Source organism: Odocoileus virginianus, chromosome 11 (assembly GCF_023699985.2).
Source record: "Odocoileus virginianus isolate 20LAN1187 ecotype Illinois chromosome 11, Ovbor_1.2, whole genome shotgun sequence".
NCBI lineage: Eukaryota > Metazoa > Chordata > Mammalia > Artiodactyla > Cervidae > Odocoileus > Odocoileus virginianus.
In genome coordinates this window covers 24,402,094-24,417,461 of record NC_069684.1, presented here as the reverse complement: position 1 = coordinate 24,417,461, position 15,368 = coordinate 24,402,094, and the positions used below count along the sequence as shown (strand labels likewise).

General features: G+C 43.4%; 1 protein-coding gene across 1 annotated transcript; it reads right to left on the bottom strand.

Moving 5' to 3' along the window:
• Positions 1-4,028: 4,028 nt before the first annotated feature.
• Positions 4,029-14,774, bottom strand: SERPINC1 (serpin family C member 1). Its single transcript, XM_020902274.2, has 7 exons — positions 14,633-14,774; positions 12,235-12,604; positions 11,444-11,659; positions 10,383-10,520; positions 7,927-8,317; positions 6,947-7,011; positions 4,029-4,285 (listed from the first exon to the last, which is right to left on the bottom strand). The coding sequence occupies exons 1-7, from the start codon at positions 14,671-14,673 to the stop codon at positions 4,109-4,111; spliced, it is 1,398 nt and encodes a 465-aa protein (XP_020757933.2). The 5' UTR covers positions 14,674-14,774; the 3' UTR covers positions 4,029-4,108.
• Between the last annotated feature and the right edge of the window lie 594 nt (positions 14,775-15,368).

Genomic DNA, 15,368 nt, shown 5'->3' with positions numbered 1-15,368 from the left:
GGGGGGGTGGGCTTTAAAAGCTCTTCAGGTGATTTTAATGGGCAGCCAAGGTTGAGAATCATTTTCTAGGTAGTCTGGAATGGTCTGTGGCAGCATAACCTTCACCCGGTTGTCTTTTGTCATAGGTACCTTTATCGGTGTCACAGGCATGGCTTGGAGTTTAAAATTCAGCGTGGGCCAAGGCTCAGGTGGTAAACTGGACCGTCCATCTGTCCTCAGAGTCACTCAGTAGAGAGCTGTTGCCATGCACCCACTTTCCTCTCTGTACCAAAGCCTGAACAAGTCAGCAAAAGACGTTTTCTGAGTCTGCTCCCTAGAATCCGCTTTCCCTTTCATATGTGATTTAAGTGGAGATTTTCAGAACTCTGCTAGCTAAAATAGAGCACTTGAACTTATTAAAAGAGCCAGGCCTAAGCCACCTAGGGTGATTTTTATTTGTAAAATAATCAGGTAGCATTGTTAAAGTTAATGAAGAAATAGAAGGGTCCTTCCTGGTGTGATGGTCATGTAGTTGATTTTTTGTCCCTTAGCCTGTCTTCTAAGTGGGATTTCAGTGTACAGTGACGTTCGCTTTTCCATGCTCCTTTGTGAATTAAATGCACTAGCTAAGGCGTAAATATTTCTGAGTTTTATATGAAATGTGAAATGAATCCTTTTAGCAGCTTTGTTCCAGGATGTCAAAGACTTAACCCAGTAATTCCTAAACAAGTTTTCATATCGTTGATTCATTCACCCACCCAGGTGTAAAATACCTACCGCTGGCAACCTCAGTGTGGTAATGGGGAGAGGAGGACTATTTGATTATCCTTTAAAAAGTGAGAGCCACCATTCAAACTAATAGATTACCAAGTAATTTCTAATTCATGAAAGAAATTTGTGTTTAGGAGCAAGTTCAAACGTGACGGTCTCATCTGAGAGACTGCTGGCACTGTGGAAACTCATTCCTGTGCTGCCTGCAAATAATCAATGATTTAAATCTCAAATAGGTTGTGTGTTTGAGAAGAAACAAGTGGGTGGAAGGAAAGATTCTTAAGTGCGGAGGACTGAATTAGCATCAGACTCTGACATTTCATTAAAATAACATTTAGGCCTGACTTATTTGCTTAGCATGTATATGCTGCAGTGTCAGAAATGCCTCCTATGCCTCAGAAGATCTGAGAAGGCTTCCTTACATTGGGTGGAAAGAAAAGCAGTAGCCTTTGAGACTTGTCTGCATCCAGAGAGTAGCCCATTAGGGTTCTCATACTGAGAAACCTTGTAGAGTACTGTGAAATGTTGTTGAACTTTATGCAGATCACATCGCACTGGATTTTAAGATTTAGGGGAAGGAGAGTAGAGGAGAAGGGGGAAGTAATGGTAAAGTATATATATATATATATATATATATACATATATAAACTTATACTATATTTTACACAAGTAATGAAACAAATTCCCTATCAGGAATTCTCTGTCAGGACTAAGTTCAGCCAAATTCTTCTATCCTACTGATTGGCTTGCTGATTCCTCTTAAACCTCTTAAGAAATCCTTTCTGAAAGAGCTAAACAGAAACTAGTCTTAGACTGCAGTTTCACCACCCTGCCGCATTCCCTTACTCAAGAGAAAAACATACCCAAACAATAGGCAAAAAAAAAAAAGTCTCAGTATGTTAACTTTTCATCCTTTATGGTCTGTGTTCACTGTTGTAGCCTATTGCATTGTTTTGCAATATAATGGCAGAACTTAGATAGATCTGCCACATGAGTCAGGAACTATTGGCTTCTCCTTTAAGAAATCTTAACATCAGAACTCTCAGTTTTTGGCTTGTCAGCACAAGTGAGTAAAGGGAGAAGTACGTTGAAAGAACACTTAGGGAATTCCCTGGCCATCCAGTGGTTAGGACTTCATGCTTTCACTGCTGAGGGCTGGGGTTCAATCCCTGGTTGAGGAACTGATAGGATCCTGCAAGCCACTTAGATTTCCTGGCTTCTCATAATTTCAGGTGGGACCCACTTACGCTCTGTGTCTGAGAAGAAAAGACAGAGGGTTCAAAGATAGAAAAGTCAATGTAGCCGAAATGTGGTTTCCTTCAGATGGACATAGTCTCAAAGACATCTGTCCAGCTGTTCTCAATGGTGCTTACACGATGGGTGACAGCTGTCTCCCATCTTCCTGTCCCTGGCACTGTGCCTTCCCACTGGTCACTGTGAAAAGCAGATCACACTGGACTCAGAGGCCAGAATCCAGGACGATTTCCCCCTTCTCATCACTTCTTCATACAGCTAATAATGTAGCATATACTTCTCTTTGGAAAATTCTTGGGTTTGCCCCCCCCAAGAAATAGTAAAGCATTTAAAGGAAAAGTAAGATTCTGGTGGTAGCTATTAAAGAGATGACAGGAACATTTTAGCTTCCCCTCAGATGATATTTATTCATAGCAAGGACCAACTATGCCTCCTCATCCTCAGTTTCTAAGGATAGCATAATATTTCTAAGCAACAAAGTTATCTAACATTTTTTTCCACAACTTGTTAATCAAGGATTCATATTAAAACCGACAATCAGTTTCTAAAATGTTGTTATCCCTGAAAGGGAATGAGATAGAGTTTTTAACTAGAAGAACTTGTTTTTTTTTCCCTTTGAAAAAACTAACACTTGAGGTTTGTGTCTTTTGTCTGCAACGATTACTCCATAAAGATGTCTCAGAACAGTCAGTGAGCCAAGGCTAGCACTCTCACGCCCCTGAGGGTGCTGGACTGGGTTTGTACATCGTATTTCCTTAGAGAATATCTGTTTTTATTATGCCCTTAACTATAGATACCTATATATAGGAATGGGATTTTCACCCCACCCTCTTTTAATCATTATCACTTAAGTGTAAACCACACCTCACCCTACCCCCACTTTTACTGAAAAAAAAATGCACTTTAATTCCTAAGGAGAGTGGCTGTTCCTGGCCCCGAAGCCAGATTACTTCAGGAGGAGAGTTGAGGAGGGAGAACCCTCAGCAGACCCTGTGAAATTAACCAAATTCCTTAATGTAAACACACAAGTCAACCACTTTTAAACTGCCCCCACCCCCAGCCAAAGGGCAAAAGAAACAACCAAATGGAAAAGTTCAAAATGCCTACCCTAGTTTGAGATGTTTCACTGGGGGATATCCCCAATATTATTTTCTCAGCTACCAAATTATCAGAAACTTGAGGGTGATTTTGTGGGAGTCTGAGACTTTTTTTTTTTTTTTTTTAATGAAAAGGCCAAGTGAATCACACAGGCTATAAAATACGATCCTGATTTGTGTCATTTCTAAATACCAGATTCGTTCTCTCCCTTAATTTGACAGGTGTTCTCAAGTCTCTCCTCCTGTAGATTCTGTCCTTCCCCTGATGACAAGCCAATAGTTCTTGGTGGGGTTGCATGTCTCCTAGAGCCCCAGGAGCCCTGTTGTGTCGGGGGAGGGGGGAGGGCAGGAGGGTGGGCAGAGACTGGGGTTGGGGGAGGGAGATTCAGAGAAAGAGTGAAGATATATGGGTTTATATAAACATATTTAAAGCAGTTTAGCAAAAGCTTTCTCGTTGAACAGCTTTAAGAACAATGTGAATGAAATCTTAGCAACTTGGTTAGTAATTTGAAAAGTCTATTAATGTATACTTGAAATTCTGTTTGTATAAAAATACATTTTCCTCTTTATTTTAACACTGTGTAAAAGAACATTATGCATGTGAGTGGTTTGAGAATTAAATGATTTAATATTCAGATTTGCATCTCTGTCTCTTCTGTATTACAGAGATTAAGTCTTTTTAAACTTTTGGATTTTTTTTTAGTATAAAGGGATTATCTAGATTTCAAGCTCCCCCTGCCCTCTCAAGATGCCTACTATCTTTCAAGATGAAGTAGTAACATAGCTCCTCCCTCCTTCACTTTCTTGACCTAGATGTGTTCACCCATAGAGAAGAGTTGAAAGCTCCATTACACCAAATGCCCAGCAGCATCTCTCTCCATTTCTCCTTTCCTTGCCTTCATTTCAGATGGCAAAGTCCATTCATAGTTGTCAGATAAGGGAATAGTTTTATTTATTTTTACTTGTATTCACACACCAAAATAGGAAGAAGTACAAAGGATAACATTTTAATTAACACAAGGGTTGGCTACTCTGCCCATGAATATAATAGTGTTCAGAGCAACTTCTCTGATGAGAACCAGGAAGGGCCTGTTGGCCTTGAAGGTCACCCTGTTCGAGTTCAGCGAACGACCAGTGATGCTAATGACGGTACTTGCTGCGGCTTCACTGCCTTCCTCATTTACCTGCAGGTCAAATGGGAAGCAAACTGCCACGTTAGCTACTCTGCAGCTCATCACAAGCAGGTACATCATCCATGGACACAGCAATTCCTCAAAAATGCCATTTATTTTCTAGCTGAAAGGATATGAGTTCAATCAGATCCCCTCTAGAACCTTACTTTTAGTCTTTCTTTCATCCACTGAATACTGATGTAAGACTTGTATTCATCCAAGCCTTGTGCTGAAGGTAAGTGCCAGGGTCCATTCAGATACTCTCTGAACCAGAAATCTGGATGTATACAAGGATGTCACATTTCTCGCTGGCAACATTGTACATGATACTGAACTCTATACTAAAAGACATATTGACTCAAAATTAGAGCACCATAGTTGAGGTAGTTCCACTTTGGATCATCAAGATCCTCGATAGAACTACTGTAAACAGCCATTCTGGAGCTAGGGCCTGTGAAAAGAGGAGGGTCCTCTAGCTGGATGAGATGAGTATTTCCCAGAGCAATAGATTGAAAGGATGGTGTTGGAACTTACTGATAAGTAGAACTGCCACAGATCTGGCGGGAGATGGGAGATTCCTTAAGAAATTTTGCTTGGACACCTAGAATGTCACTAAAACTCTGTCCCTGCCTCTAAGGAAAGCATTTCAGATCCCTGAGCTTTGAGAGAACCTGGTTGATGATTTTCCCTTCCTCGTTCTTTACCACCTCTCCTTTCTACACATGCTGTCTAATTCACGATCATTTCAGTACTAAGAGCAGACGAGCTTTTGTAATACCAGGGCCCTTTTACTCAAATCAGATTCTGGTTTTCAGTGGCTTCTCAGGAGACTGACAATCAGTTAGGGTCATTGTGTATAGGGTTCCCAAGAGCCATGGAGGAACCTTGCATCATTGTTTAGTGGGCTCAGGTAGACAAAATGAAACAGAACTTTTGCTGCTTCTTGATCGTAACTCCAGGCCCTCGTGGAGGTCTGAGTCGACCACTTCCATTTGGGGTCTGTGGAAGAAGACTCTCAGTCATAGTTAAAATCCTGAGGACTCATCTTCTCTTGCCATCTAAATGTTATTTCTTCCATAATCAATATGGCTTCAGTGTTGTTTTCACTTCCAAAATCATTAATCCAGTATTCATATAGAATCCCCTGTTCTGACCTCAGTGTCTTTTAAGATATATATCTTTCTACTCTTGCTTTGGTCCTACAGGTCTCTACAGAATATAGTCCCACACTGAGGATTTTATTGCCTAGCCCATTGCTTGTCTAACCTAACTCCTGCTATCGTGTGACCTAGACAATTGAAATATCTTGGTAGGAGACCCACTCTAAACTTCCATTCCTTTCGTCTCATTGAACCCAATGAGCATTGCCTTCACTTCAGCAAACCAGCCCATGGCTGCACTTTGAACTTGCCCTCTCTCAGAACATCTCGACATTTGAAATTATAATTACATTATCCTCTCAGACTCTAACCTGTTTTTTTCAAACTATCACGTTTCCTCACTCCCATTACAATTACCCTGGCTTTTTCCTGTCCCTTGATCCTTCCACTTTCCTCCTAATGACATATTTCCCACTGAGCTTGGACTCTATAACTATATTTACTAGCATCATGCTCTGAAATTTTTCTTTTTGACCACAATCTTCTCTTTGAGATTCCTAAATTTTATGACCTCTAACATTGGCCTACCACATTTCCCTCACAGCCTGGGTCCCCCCACAAAATAGTCTACATAAATGGTTCCCAAACCTGGATGTGCATCAGAATTCCTTGAGGAGCTTTGTAAATATACAGATGCTCAGACCCTGAGTCAAGCTCTCTAGGTAGCTAACGGTATTGATCCATAGTTTAGTATTTAAGAGCCAGAAGTTCTAGAGGCTTTACACAGCTCTTACTCCAGTAAAGGTTTCCATGGGCCTCTTAGTTGGGGCAACACTGGGTTAAGCAATATTGAACCATTTTCCTCACTGTGGAACTGCTCAGACATCAACACTCCAATGTGCATTGATTCTCTGTTAATTTCCCTAGAAGAGGATATACATTTATTTGACACCTAACTTTTTATTATCTGCAGTGTAGTCTAGAGTTCTAGTTTTCTGGAACACATTGTAGGACACTACAATGATGGTCTACATTCACCAGCTCTCCTTTCTTACTTTCCATTTGCTCTTCAATCATTACCATTAGGATGTGCCCCTACTACACTGTCCAAATGCCTTAGGGAAAAGTCACGTACATTCACTTTTCAGTCTTCTTACTAGATGCTTTCCATTTTCTTAAAACTCCTTTCTGGGTTTTCATGAGCTCATCCTCTCCTGGTTCTCCTTTGAATGCCTTTGCTGGCTGCTTTTCTGGTATCACCTTCACCTTTATGTCTGTGTTCCCAGGAGAGGTAGTGGATGGAGGGTGGAACAATTAGACCATAAGGACATCAAGTCAGAGTTATGTTGTAGAGGAGAGCACTACAGACTTGGGGTTTGAGGGACACTGGAAATATGCCTTTTATCACAGTTGTTACCTGATGTTCAAACATCTGCTGTCTACACCGGAAGAGTCAAAGAAGGAATGACTCCAGAGTTACTCATCATAGGAGATACTGATGTACTGAATAATAAAGCAGCATGGTAACAAAAAAGCAAGCATAAGAAGAGAGAGCGGAGAGAGGTATACTTACCTCAAGAAATGCCTTGTGGAATGCATCTGAGACATAGAGGTCGTTCCGACCTTCTGCAACAATACCTAGAAGATCAGAGAAAGATCTGTGAAATGAGGGAAACTTGGCTTCAATCCACAGAGAGGAATTCAGTTTGGATTAAGAGGTCTTTTGGGACTTTTAGAAAAACAGAAATCCTGGACCCTCTCCTAATGATACCTTCAAAATAAATACATGTTAAAAATAATAGAATACTTTGGGTTTATTCAACCTGGTTCCTGTGAAATTAATCTGGTGCTTTAGCTCATGGGGGGTTGGGGGTTGAGCCTGAGGACGCTCACTCCACCTAGTAGCAATGTCTTTCCTTCCAGGGTGACAACACCTTGAAAAAAGGGTGTGGTTCTGAGACCTAGTTTAAAGACAGCCCATTACAGGTGAATCCACTTAACTAATCTTGTAAACTTCTTTTTAAAAATGAGATGTTTTAGTGCATATTTTTCAAGAATGGTGTGTTGGAAGAACCAAACCAACTTAACGCTATTATTGGAGTATCAAAACTGGGAAGGCTTTACTGCGTCTGTCCATGTGACCTTAGAAAACACAGAAGCCCTTTAGACTATCAGGAAGGGCTATTAAATGTCAGCGACACCTCTTTGGCGGGAGTCGGATGTCCTTGGCTCTTAATCCCATCTGTCTCTTTGCTCTGGACTCTCTGGTGGTTTTCAAGTTCCTCTCTACCTCGTCCCACCTCTTCTATCAGTTACAGACTCCAAAGGTTCCAGTGCCAGCTGGGCCCATGGAGACCCAAGAGCCAGCTTCCTCTCATCCACAGGAGACAACTGACCCCTTGAGAGGGAAGGGATTCCCCTGAGTTGGCAGTAGGACTGGGATTAGAACCCAGGTGTCCTGACTCCCTCTTGTCTACTCCTTCCCCGTCTCTTCCACCTTTGGTCAGACAACTCTGAGGGCAAAGAGAGGAGGAAAGCCCTTCCTGCCCTCACCTGGGAGCCTGGACTTCTCAGGACTGAACAGGTCTTCAAGGCCCATGTCTTCCAGCCGCTCCTTCACGCTGAAGCTGTCCTCGATGCGGAAGCGGGGCATGTGGACCACCAGCAGCGTCTCTGCCAGCTCATCCAGCCACTCCTGCAGCATGTCTGGGGTGAGTTCCTGTTCCACCTTGGCCAGGGTCTTCTCCGGCTTGGGCAGGATGAGGACCATGGTGATGTCATCACCCTTGAAGGGCAACTCGAGCACCTGGGTGCCTTCTGCCACCCTCCGATAGTGGAACTTGCCTTCCTGGTACATCATGGGTACCGAACACGACTCCCTGTCGGCCTTGTAGAACAGCTCCTCCTTTGTGTTCTCGAGGCTGAACTTTGACTTCCACAGGCCCTGGAGGAAGACACCAGGTGGGAGAATCACAAAGCAAGAAGACCAGTAACATCCGGAGAATGCTGACGTGAAAAACAGTCATAATATTTTATTACATTAAAAAAGTGAAGTCGCTCAGTCGTATGCAACTCTTTGTAACCCCATGGACTGTAGCCCACCAGACTCCTCCGTCCATGGAATTTTTCAGGCAAAAGTACTGGAGAGGACTGCCATTTCCTTCTCCAGGGGATCTTCCCAATTCAGGGACTGAAGCCGGGTCTCCCGCATTGCAGACACTTTACCATCTAAGCCACCAGGGAAGACTATGGGAAGTGCAGTTTTCAAGAACAAAGACCTCAAGGGATGTGCATAAAAAGGCTTTTAACACTGACTGTGTCAGAGTGACAGAATCATGAGTAGGGTTTTTTTTTTCAGTGAATTTTCTGTATTTCCTAGATCTTCAGCAATGACTATTTGCTTTTATAACAAGAAAAAAAATCAAAACAAGAATGCCCTACTGGCCTCTTGGCAAGTCTCTCCTGGAGTTTAAATCTAATTGCCTTTTGCCTTCTGCCTCCCACCGGCCTCTTTCTCAAAGACCATCCTCCAAAATGCTGGGCTCTGTCCCTGATGAATAAAGCCAGACAAAGGTAGTAACCCCAGGGGCTCATCTGGGAGTCCTGCCAGGCAGAGAGTGAGGCCTGGCCAACTTTCTGTTCAAAGAAGGAAGGGATACAAGATACTGCTTTGACATTTCCAAGTTGCAGTTAGCATTCCTCGTCGTCTTCTGGCTCTTTGATTTGGGGACAAGTCACTTAACTCTTTGAGTGGTGGTTCTTCGCTTGTAAAATTAGCAGCAAGTTATCCCTAATATTTGTAGGATGCTTATTGTGTGCCAGTCACTGCTCCAGGCATTTTGTATGCATTGACTTAATCCCCTCAGTAACCTTGTGAGGCAGATGTATCATTGTTACCACTTTATAGATGCAGAAACTGGGACACAGAAGGGTCTTAAGTAACTTGCTCAAGTTTGCAGCAGAAATGGAAGAGTCAGAATTTAAACTAAGTAATCTGTCTGAGCAGCTCAAGTTCTCATTTGAGATGTCATGAGAATCAGGAGGCAAAGTGTTCCATAAACTGCAAAGGGCAGTCAGTACACATTGTAGAAATGCAACCTACTGCATTTTTGGTATGAGGGAACCCCCAAGCAACAAAGCAATTGGCAACAGCAGTGACAGGCTAACCCCCCAGGCCCAGTCGGGGAGAACATATCTAGAGCATGACCCGGGAGGGCACAATTTAACCTGTTAAGCTGGTAGGCCTCCTGAGTTATCAGTGGTCTGTCTATTCCCAGTACTCTCTCCCCTCATCCTTTTTCCTAAATGTAATCAAGTTGAAACAATCTTCAGAACTTGACTTTCTGAGAAAGACAAAGCCATCTGCATGATGTCACAAGGCCTCTGCAAAATTTGTGGTTAGTCTGGTACCAGGAGGTTCAGAAGCTTCAGGCAAGAGGAATTTTGAGATGCTGCAGAAGCTGCTCTAGATGACAGAGAAAACCTCATCATTGAGGATTGTCTATAGACTTTGTCATTTTGTTTCAGATTTCAAAATGAAGCTAATTGGACAGAAGAAATCATCACTTACTTAGGAGAATTTATTATCATGCACACCTTGCTGCTGAACATGCTGGTCTATGAATGTGTACACTCTGCCTCGGCCCAGAGACATTACCAGGCCCCCTTTGGACCTCAGTCCAGCAACCACAGCCCTAGACATGACTCTAGACTCAGCAAATTTGTATTTATGCCCAGACCATGCATGTACTATTTCTCAAAATGATCTACCTACACATGCCCAGTGGTATGAAGGAAAATGAACTGGAGGAAAACATGTCATCCCTGAGGTCTCTCCAGGGTCATTTTATTTTTTCACATTTATTTTTTAAAAATATATTTATTTTTAATTGGAGGATAATTGCTTTACAATATTGTGTTAGCTTCTGCCATGCGTCAACATGCATCAGCCATAGATATACATATGTTCCCTCCCTCTTGAGCCTCCCTCCAGCGCCATTTTTGAGTACCTTGAAGTAAATGGTGTTGACTAGCACCAGGACAGTGAACTCATCGATGCCTTGCGGGGGGATGACATCAGTGATACGCCCTTCAGTCTTATTGGATATCCATTGGTTGATAGTCAATCTGGACTGCTCTGCATTTCCCTGAGGAGAACAGGAAACAAACCTACCTAACTGTGCTATTCAATTGGCTTCTCCATCTCCCCATGCAGAATTTTATGTTGTCTATCATCCCTCCACTCTTTCCCACCATTTTGTTAAACCAATCACTCTAACCCAGATTGGAGAAACCACACATATCCAGCATACTGTCGTGGATCTTCCATAGAGTTAATAAATATTAACAGAAGAAAGAGAAAGAAAGGAAAGAAAAAGAGGAAGAAATAAAGAAACAGAAGAAGAGAAAAACTGTCTGGAAAAAGAAAACAAAATATTATCTTCTTTGACTTTGGAAACCTGAACTCTTATGAGTATTCAGATGTGCCCTCTGGGAAGCTAAGGATAGATGCAGGAGGTGCAAGGGGCACAGGAGAGATGCCCATGTGATCCAAAAAGTTTGAGAAATATCTTTTGAATAAAATCAGTAAAAATAAAATCAGTAGACTTCTTTGTTGCAGGACTTTTTTTTTTTAACTTTTTAAGTAAGTCTGTTTATTGAAAAGATTTGAAAATAGTAATAAGGCTTTCAACATTTAACAAACTTTCAAGATAGTAATAATATGAGACATTAAGAATTTAGTTCAAAAACCCAGAGTTTCCTAGGTCATTCCCTGTCATGCTGTAGAAGTCGGCCTACACTTGCTCTGTTGTGTGAACTAGTGACTATGTTCTGAATGCCACTGTTGCAGGATTTTTATAACTTTTTCAGAGAAACTGCTGCAATCCATAGATAGCACTAATTTCTCAGGTTTCAAATAAGAATACATATCTCAGGGGCTTTGACTTAAAACATCTCTTCCTGCCTTCAACTAGCATAGCAGTGTTCATTAGGATCCTGCTTCCTTTTCTCTTTAACTTCTGAGTGGAGAGGAAGAACTCTGAGGTCTGGGATGACGTCTGGGGCTCACCTTGAAGTCCAGGGGCTGGAGCTTGGCCCCATATACCACTTCACTGATGTCTTGGTAGGTCTCATTGAATGTGATGGATTTGTCTCCAAAAAGACGGTTGGCTGATACCAACTCAGAGGATTTATTGGCTTTTCGATAGAGTCGGCAGTTCAGTTTGGCAAAGAAAAAGTGGATCTGGTCAGATGTCTTCTCAGAGATGGTATCAAACTTAAAAACCTGTAGAAGCCAAAAGAAAACAGTGGTGGGTCTGGTGGGACAGCCTGGCTCACATGGTCAGTGAGCATCATGCCAGTCAGCCCCTGACCAATAGTCATCAAGCACAGTGCCTAGCACAGCATAAACATTCAACTCACACTTTCTAAAGGAATAAATGGAAAAAAGAAGAAAGGGGGGCTTCCCTGCTGGTCTAGTGGTTAAGAATCTGCCCACTAATGCAGAGGACATGTATTTGATCCCTGGTCTAGGAAGATTCCACATCCCATGGGTTAGCTAAGCCCATGCGCCACAACTACTGAGCCTGTGTGCGGCAACTACTGAAGCCTGCGAGCGCTAGAGCCCATGCTCTGCAACAAGAGAAGTCGCCACAACGAGAAGCCCAAGCGCCACAACGGAAGAGTATCACCCTCTCTGGGCAACTAGAGAAAAACCCATGCAGCAACAAAGACCCAGCACAGCCATAAATAAATAAATAAATAAATAATTTGTTCTTTAAAAAAAAAGGGGGGGGTAGGAAGGAGAGAGAAAAAGAAACACAAAGAGCCGGGAATGCTCAGAAGGGCTTTGAGTTGTACCTCCATCAACTGCTTGAGTGTGTTGTCACAGGCACCCAGCTTGGTCATAGCAAAAGCTGTGGAGATACTCAGGGGTGACAGGAAAATATTGTCATTGTTATTCTTGGAGTCTGCCAGATGCTGATAGAAGACAGTGGCAAAGTGGGAATTGGCCTTGGACAGTTCCCAGACCCGCCGGTTGGTGGCCCCGGGGATCTTCTGCTCTGAGCCCTCGCCCTCAGTTGCCTTCTTCTCTGGGGATCGGTAAATACACATGGGATTCACAGGAACGTCCCGAGGCTTGGCTGTGCAGATGTCCTCCACAGGTTTCCGATGACAGGTCACATAGCCCCAGAGGCCAATAAGCAGCAAAGGGAGAAGACATATGCTCCTGTAGGGGGACAGAAAGCTGAGTTAAGCTTGGCTGAGAAATCACCTCCCCACTGTCCACCACAGATTTACCCTAGTAGATCACAGACTACCAGCCCACACTGTGGGGCCAGAAGGAGAGCCAACACCTTTGAAAAGTACAAGGGCCCAGGACAAGTTCAATCCTGGACTCCTTACCCTGGACATAGTCCTGTTGAAATTAGAACCAACTGTTGGAGTAACAATGTTATTAGAAGTCTTGTGTGCTCAAGGCCTCATGCTGGAAGAAATAAAGAACGTGAAGCTTCGAACTGGTGAACTGGACCATGCACAGATGAAAAAAGGCAGGGAATTTTAGTGCCCAGTGAAAACTTAGGTCAGTTGGAGGAGCCATTAACAGAAGCTATTTAGGGAAGGGATTTTAACCTGGAGGTTAAAGGACTGGGAAGACTTTGATTGATAGCAACACCAGATGGCTAAGAAGGAATGCCTGGGCAAAACTACAATCTATGTGCTGAAAACTCTGAAATTTCTAGCTCCAGTCCTAATCTTTCCACTGAGTTCTAGACCAGTTGTTTGCTGGACAATTCCACCTAGATGTCCTATTGATCCCTTAGTGAAATACAAGTAAACTGAACTTGTGTCTCTCACCCATACACCTGCTTCTCCTTCTATGTCCCCAACTCAGCAATGGGACCTTCAGATACCCTGTCATCCAATCTAGAGAACTGAGAGCCATCCAGGATTTCTCCCTCTCTCCCTTCTCAATAGTCAGCCCCTGAATTCTATGCATTCTGTTTTCTTGTTCTCTCGCTGCCTTAGATCAGGTCCTCATCATTTTCTGATGCCCGGAAATTTTAGTAACTTCCAAAGTGTGTTCACTAAAGTAAACAATACTAGTCTCACTTTCAAAAAAAAGATATTAAAAAAAAGATATAAAAATAAGATATGAAATTGACAAATTAGAAAAATTGGGACACCCAATTAAGTAAACAAAGTGATAAACTCTATTATAGTGTTTTTATAGATAAGACATGAGGGGCCAGACGCTTCCTCTAGTTGACTTGGGGCCCTAGGCCTACAGAAGGGAATCTGTACATGGGTACTGACTCTTCACAATCTTCCCCCAGCAGAAAAAGACAAGACATGCAGGTAGTGTAGAAAGGACTCGCCAGAGTGGTCTTCCGGGCAAGTGTGGTGCTGGCTGGAAGCTGGGGGCAGCTGAGGGGTACTTGGTTTCTTGCATGATCTGAAGTCAACCCTGAAGTCTTTTTTTTTTTTTTTTCTGAAGTCTTTTTAAGAACGGAGGCACTTCGTGGGAGAGCGGAGGTGCTGAGGGAGCTGCGGAAGACAGGGTGAGGAAGCAGAGAGAGATTGCCGCTCATCTCCCCAGCTGGCTTGTCTCTGTTTCCCACACTGTCCCTCAGCTACCTTTAGAAATACAAGTGGAGGCTGAGGGGGCCCTGGGAGCTCTGTTAAGCACAAAGAAAAACCAAGGTGATCAAGCTAGAGCCTCACTTTTAGCTCCCTGTAAAAAACAAAACAAAACGGATCAAGGAAGGAATGTGTATGATGTTAAGGGATGTGGTCCTTTGTCAAAGGTCACTGAGACCTTGGGAGGGAGTAGGGGTTGTGACGGAAAAGCGGGGGGCAGGGCAGAATTGGGTGGAAGGAGGAGCAAAAAGCAAGTTAGGAGGTCCTCATGCATTACATTCTCCCTCTTTCCAGACATATGGCAGGCCCAGCGCTTCCCCTTGGAGTGTCTCCTGGGCTGCTGTGAGGGCTGTGGCGGAGCAGCGTCTCTTCTGAGGGAAGAAATCCCCCTTGTTTCTTGGGCTGGGAATCCAAGGTGTGGCTTAGGGAAAGGCCTTATCCTAAGAACTGAGCCGGAGGGAGGGTACTCAGGACGATGTCTTCCAAACGAGTCTGATTATAACTACCAGGGAGAGAGGGCCAGGTCTTCTTGAAGGTGTCGAGGTCATCCTGGAGAGTCCCTCAGAGGTCGGGAAACCCAGTGAGGGCATGCAGAGGGAAAGCCCACCCCTCTTACCTTTTTCCAGTGGTGATTGTTCCTATCCCATTGGAAATCATGGTCGCTAACCTTCCACAGGTCTGAGCGAGTGGAGACAGTGTGGTCTGAGGCAATCCCTCTGGACTGGTTCTTTCCTCTACATCTGACTGGGGTTCCAGAGGCTAGGGTGGGGGATGGAACTGGTGAGGAGGGGAGGCCCGAGGTCAAAGGCTGATGACCAGCTCCCAGGGTTAAGCAAAGTGTGGAGCCCAGTGTTGGTTAATTAGTAGAGAAGTTTTAAAGTTCAGTCAGGTCCAGAGAAAGAGGCCCACATTTCTTACTCTCTTTATCTTTATAGAAAAGGAAAAGGAGGACATGTTCACAAAACTTCATCAGAAGATACCTGACAGATGAGAACTCTGTCTGCGGGAATTTTTTTTTCCTGGTTAACCAAACCAGGAAGTAGAAAATAGTACATATTCTATATAAATAAAACAGTATTACTGTATGAGCCGCCAGGGAAGTCCCAAGAACACTGGTGGCCATTCCTTTCTCTAGGGGATCTTCCTGACCCGGGAATTGAACCCAGGTCTCCAGCATTGGAGGCAGATTCTTTACCATCTGAGCCACCAGGGAAGCCCGTATATAGCCAAGTTGAATGTCCAGAAAATTCTAGCTTTCTACCTCTCAGTGCAATGCCCTCTTTCTCATAACTTTTTAAGGAGACCAGAGTAAAAGAGAGCTGATGTTATCTAATCAGAGGGGAGAGAAGAGA

Bases quoted from the DNA above. Each gene is read 5' to 3' on its own strand.
- SERPINC1 (XM_020902274.2), bottom strand. From the start codon at position 14,673: ATGATTTCCAATGGGATAGGAACAATCACCACTGGAAAAAG. The intron at 10,521-11,443 runs GTGAGCCCCAGA...TGTTCTCCTCAG, and splicing joins TCCAGCCCCTGGACTTCAAG to GGAAATGCAGAGCAGTCCAG. The intron at 8,318-10,382 runs GTACTCAAAAAT...GTCTTCCTCCAG, and splicing joins TCAACACCATTTACTTCAAG to GGCCTGTGGAAGTCAAAGTT.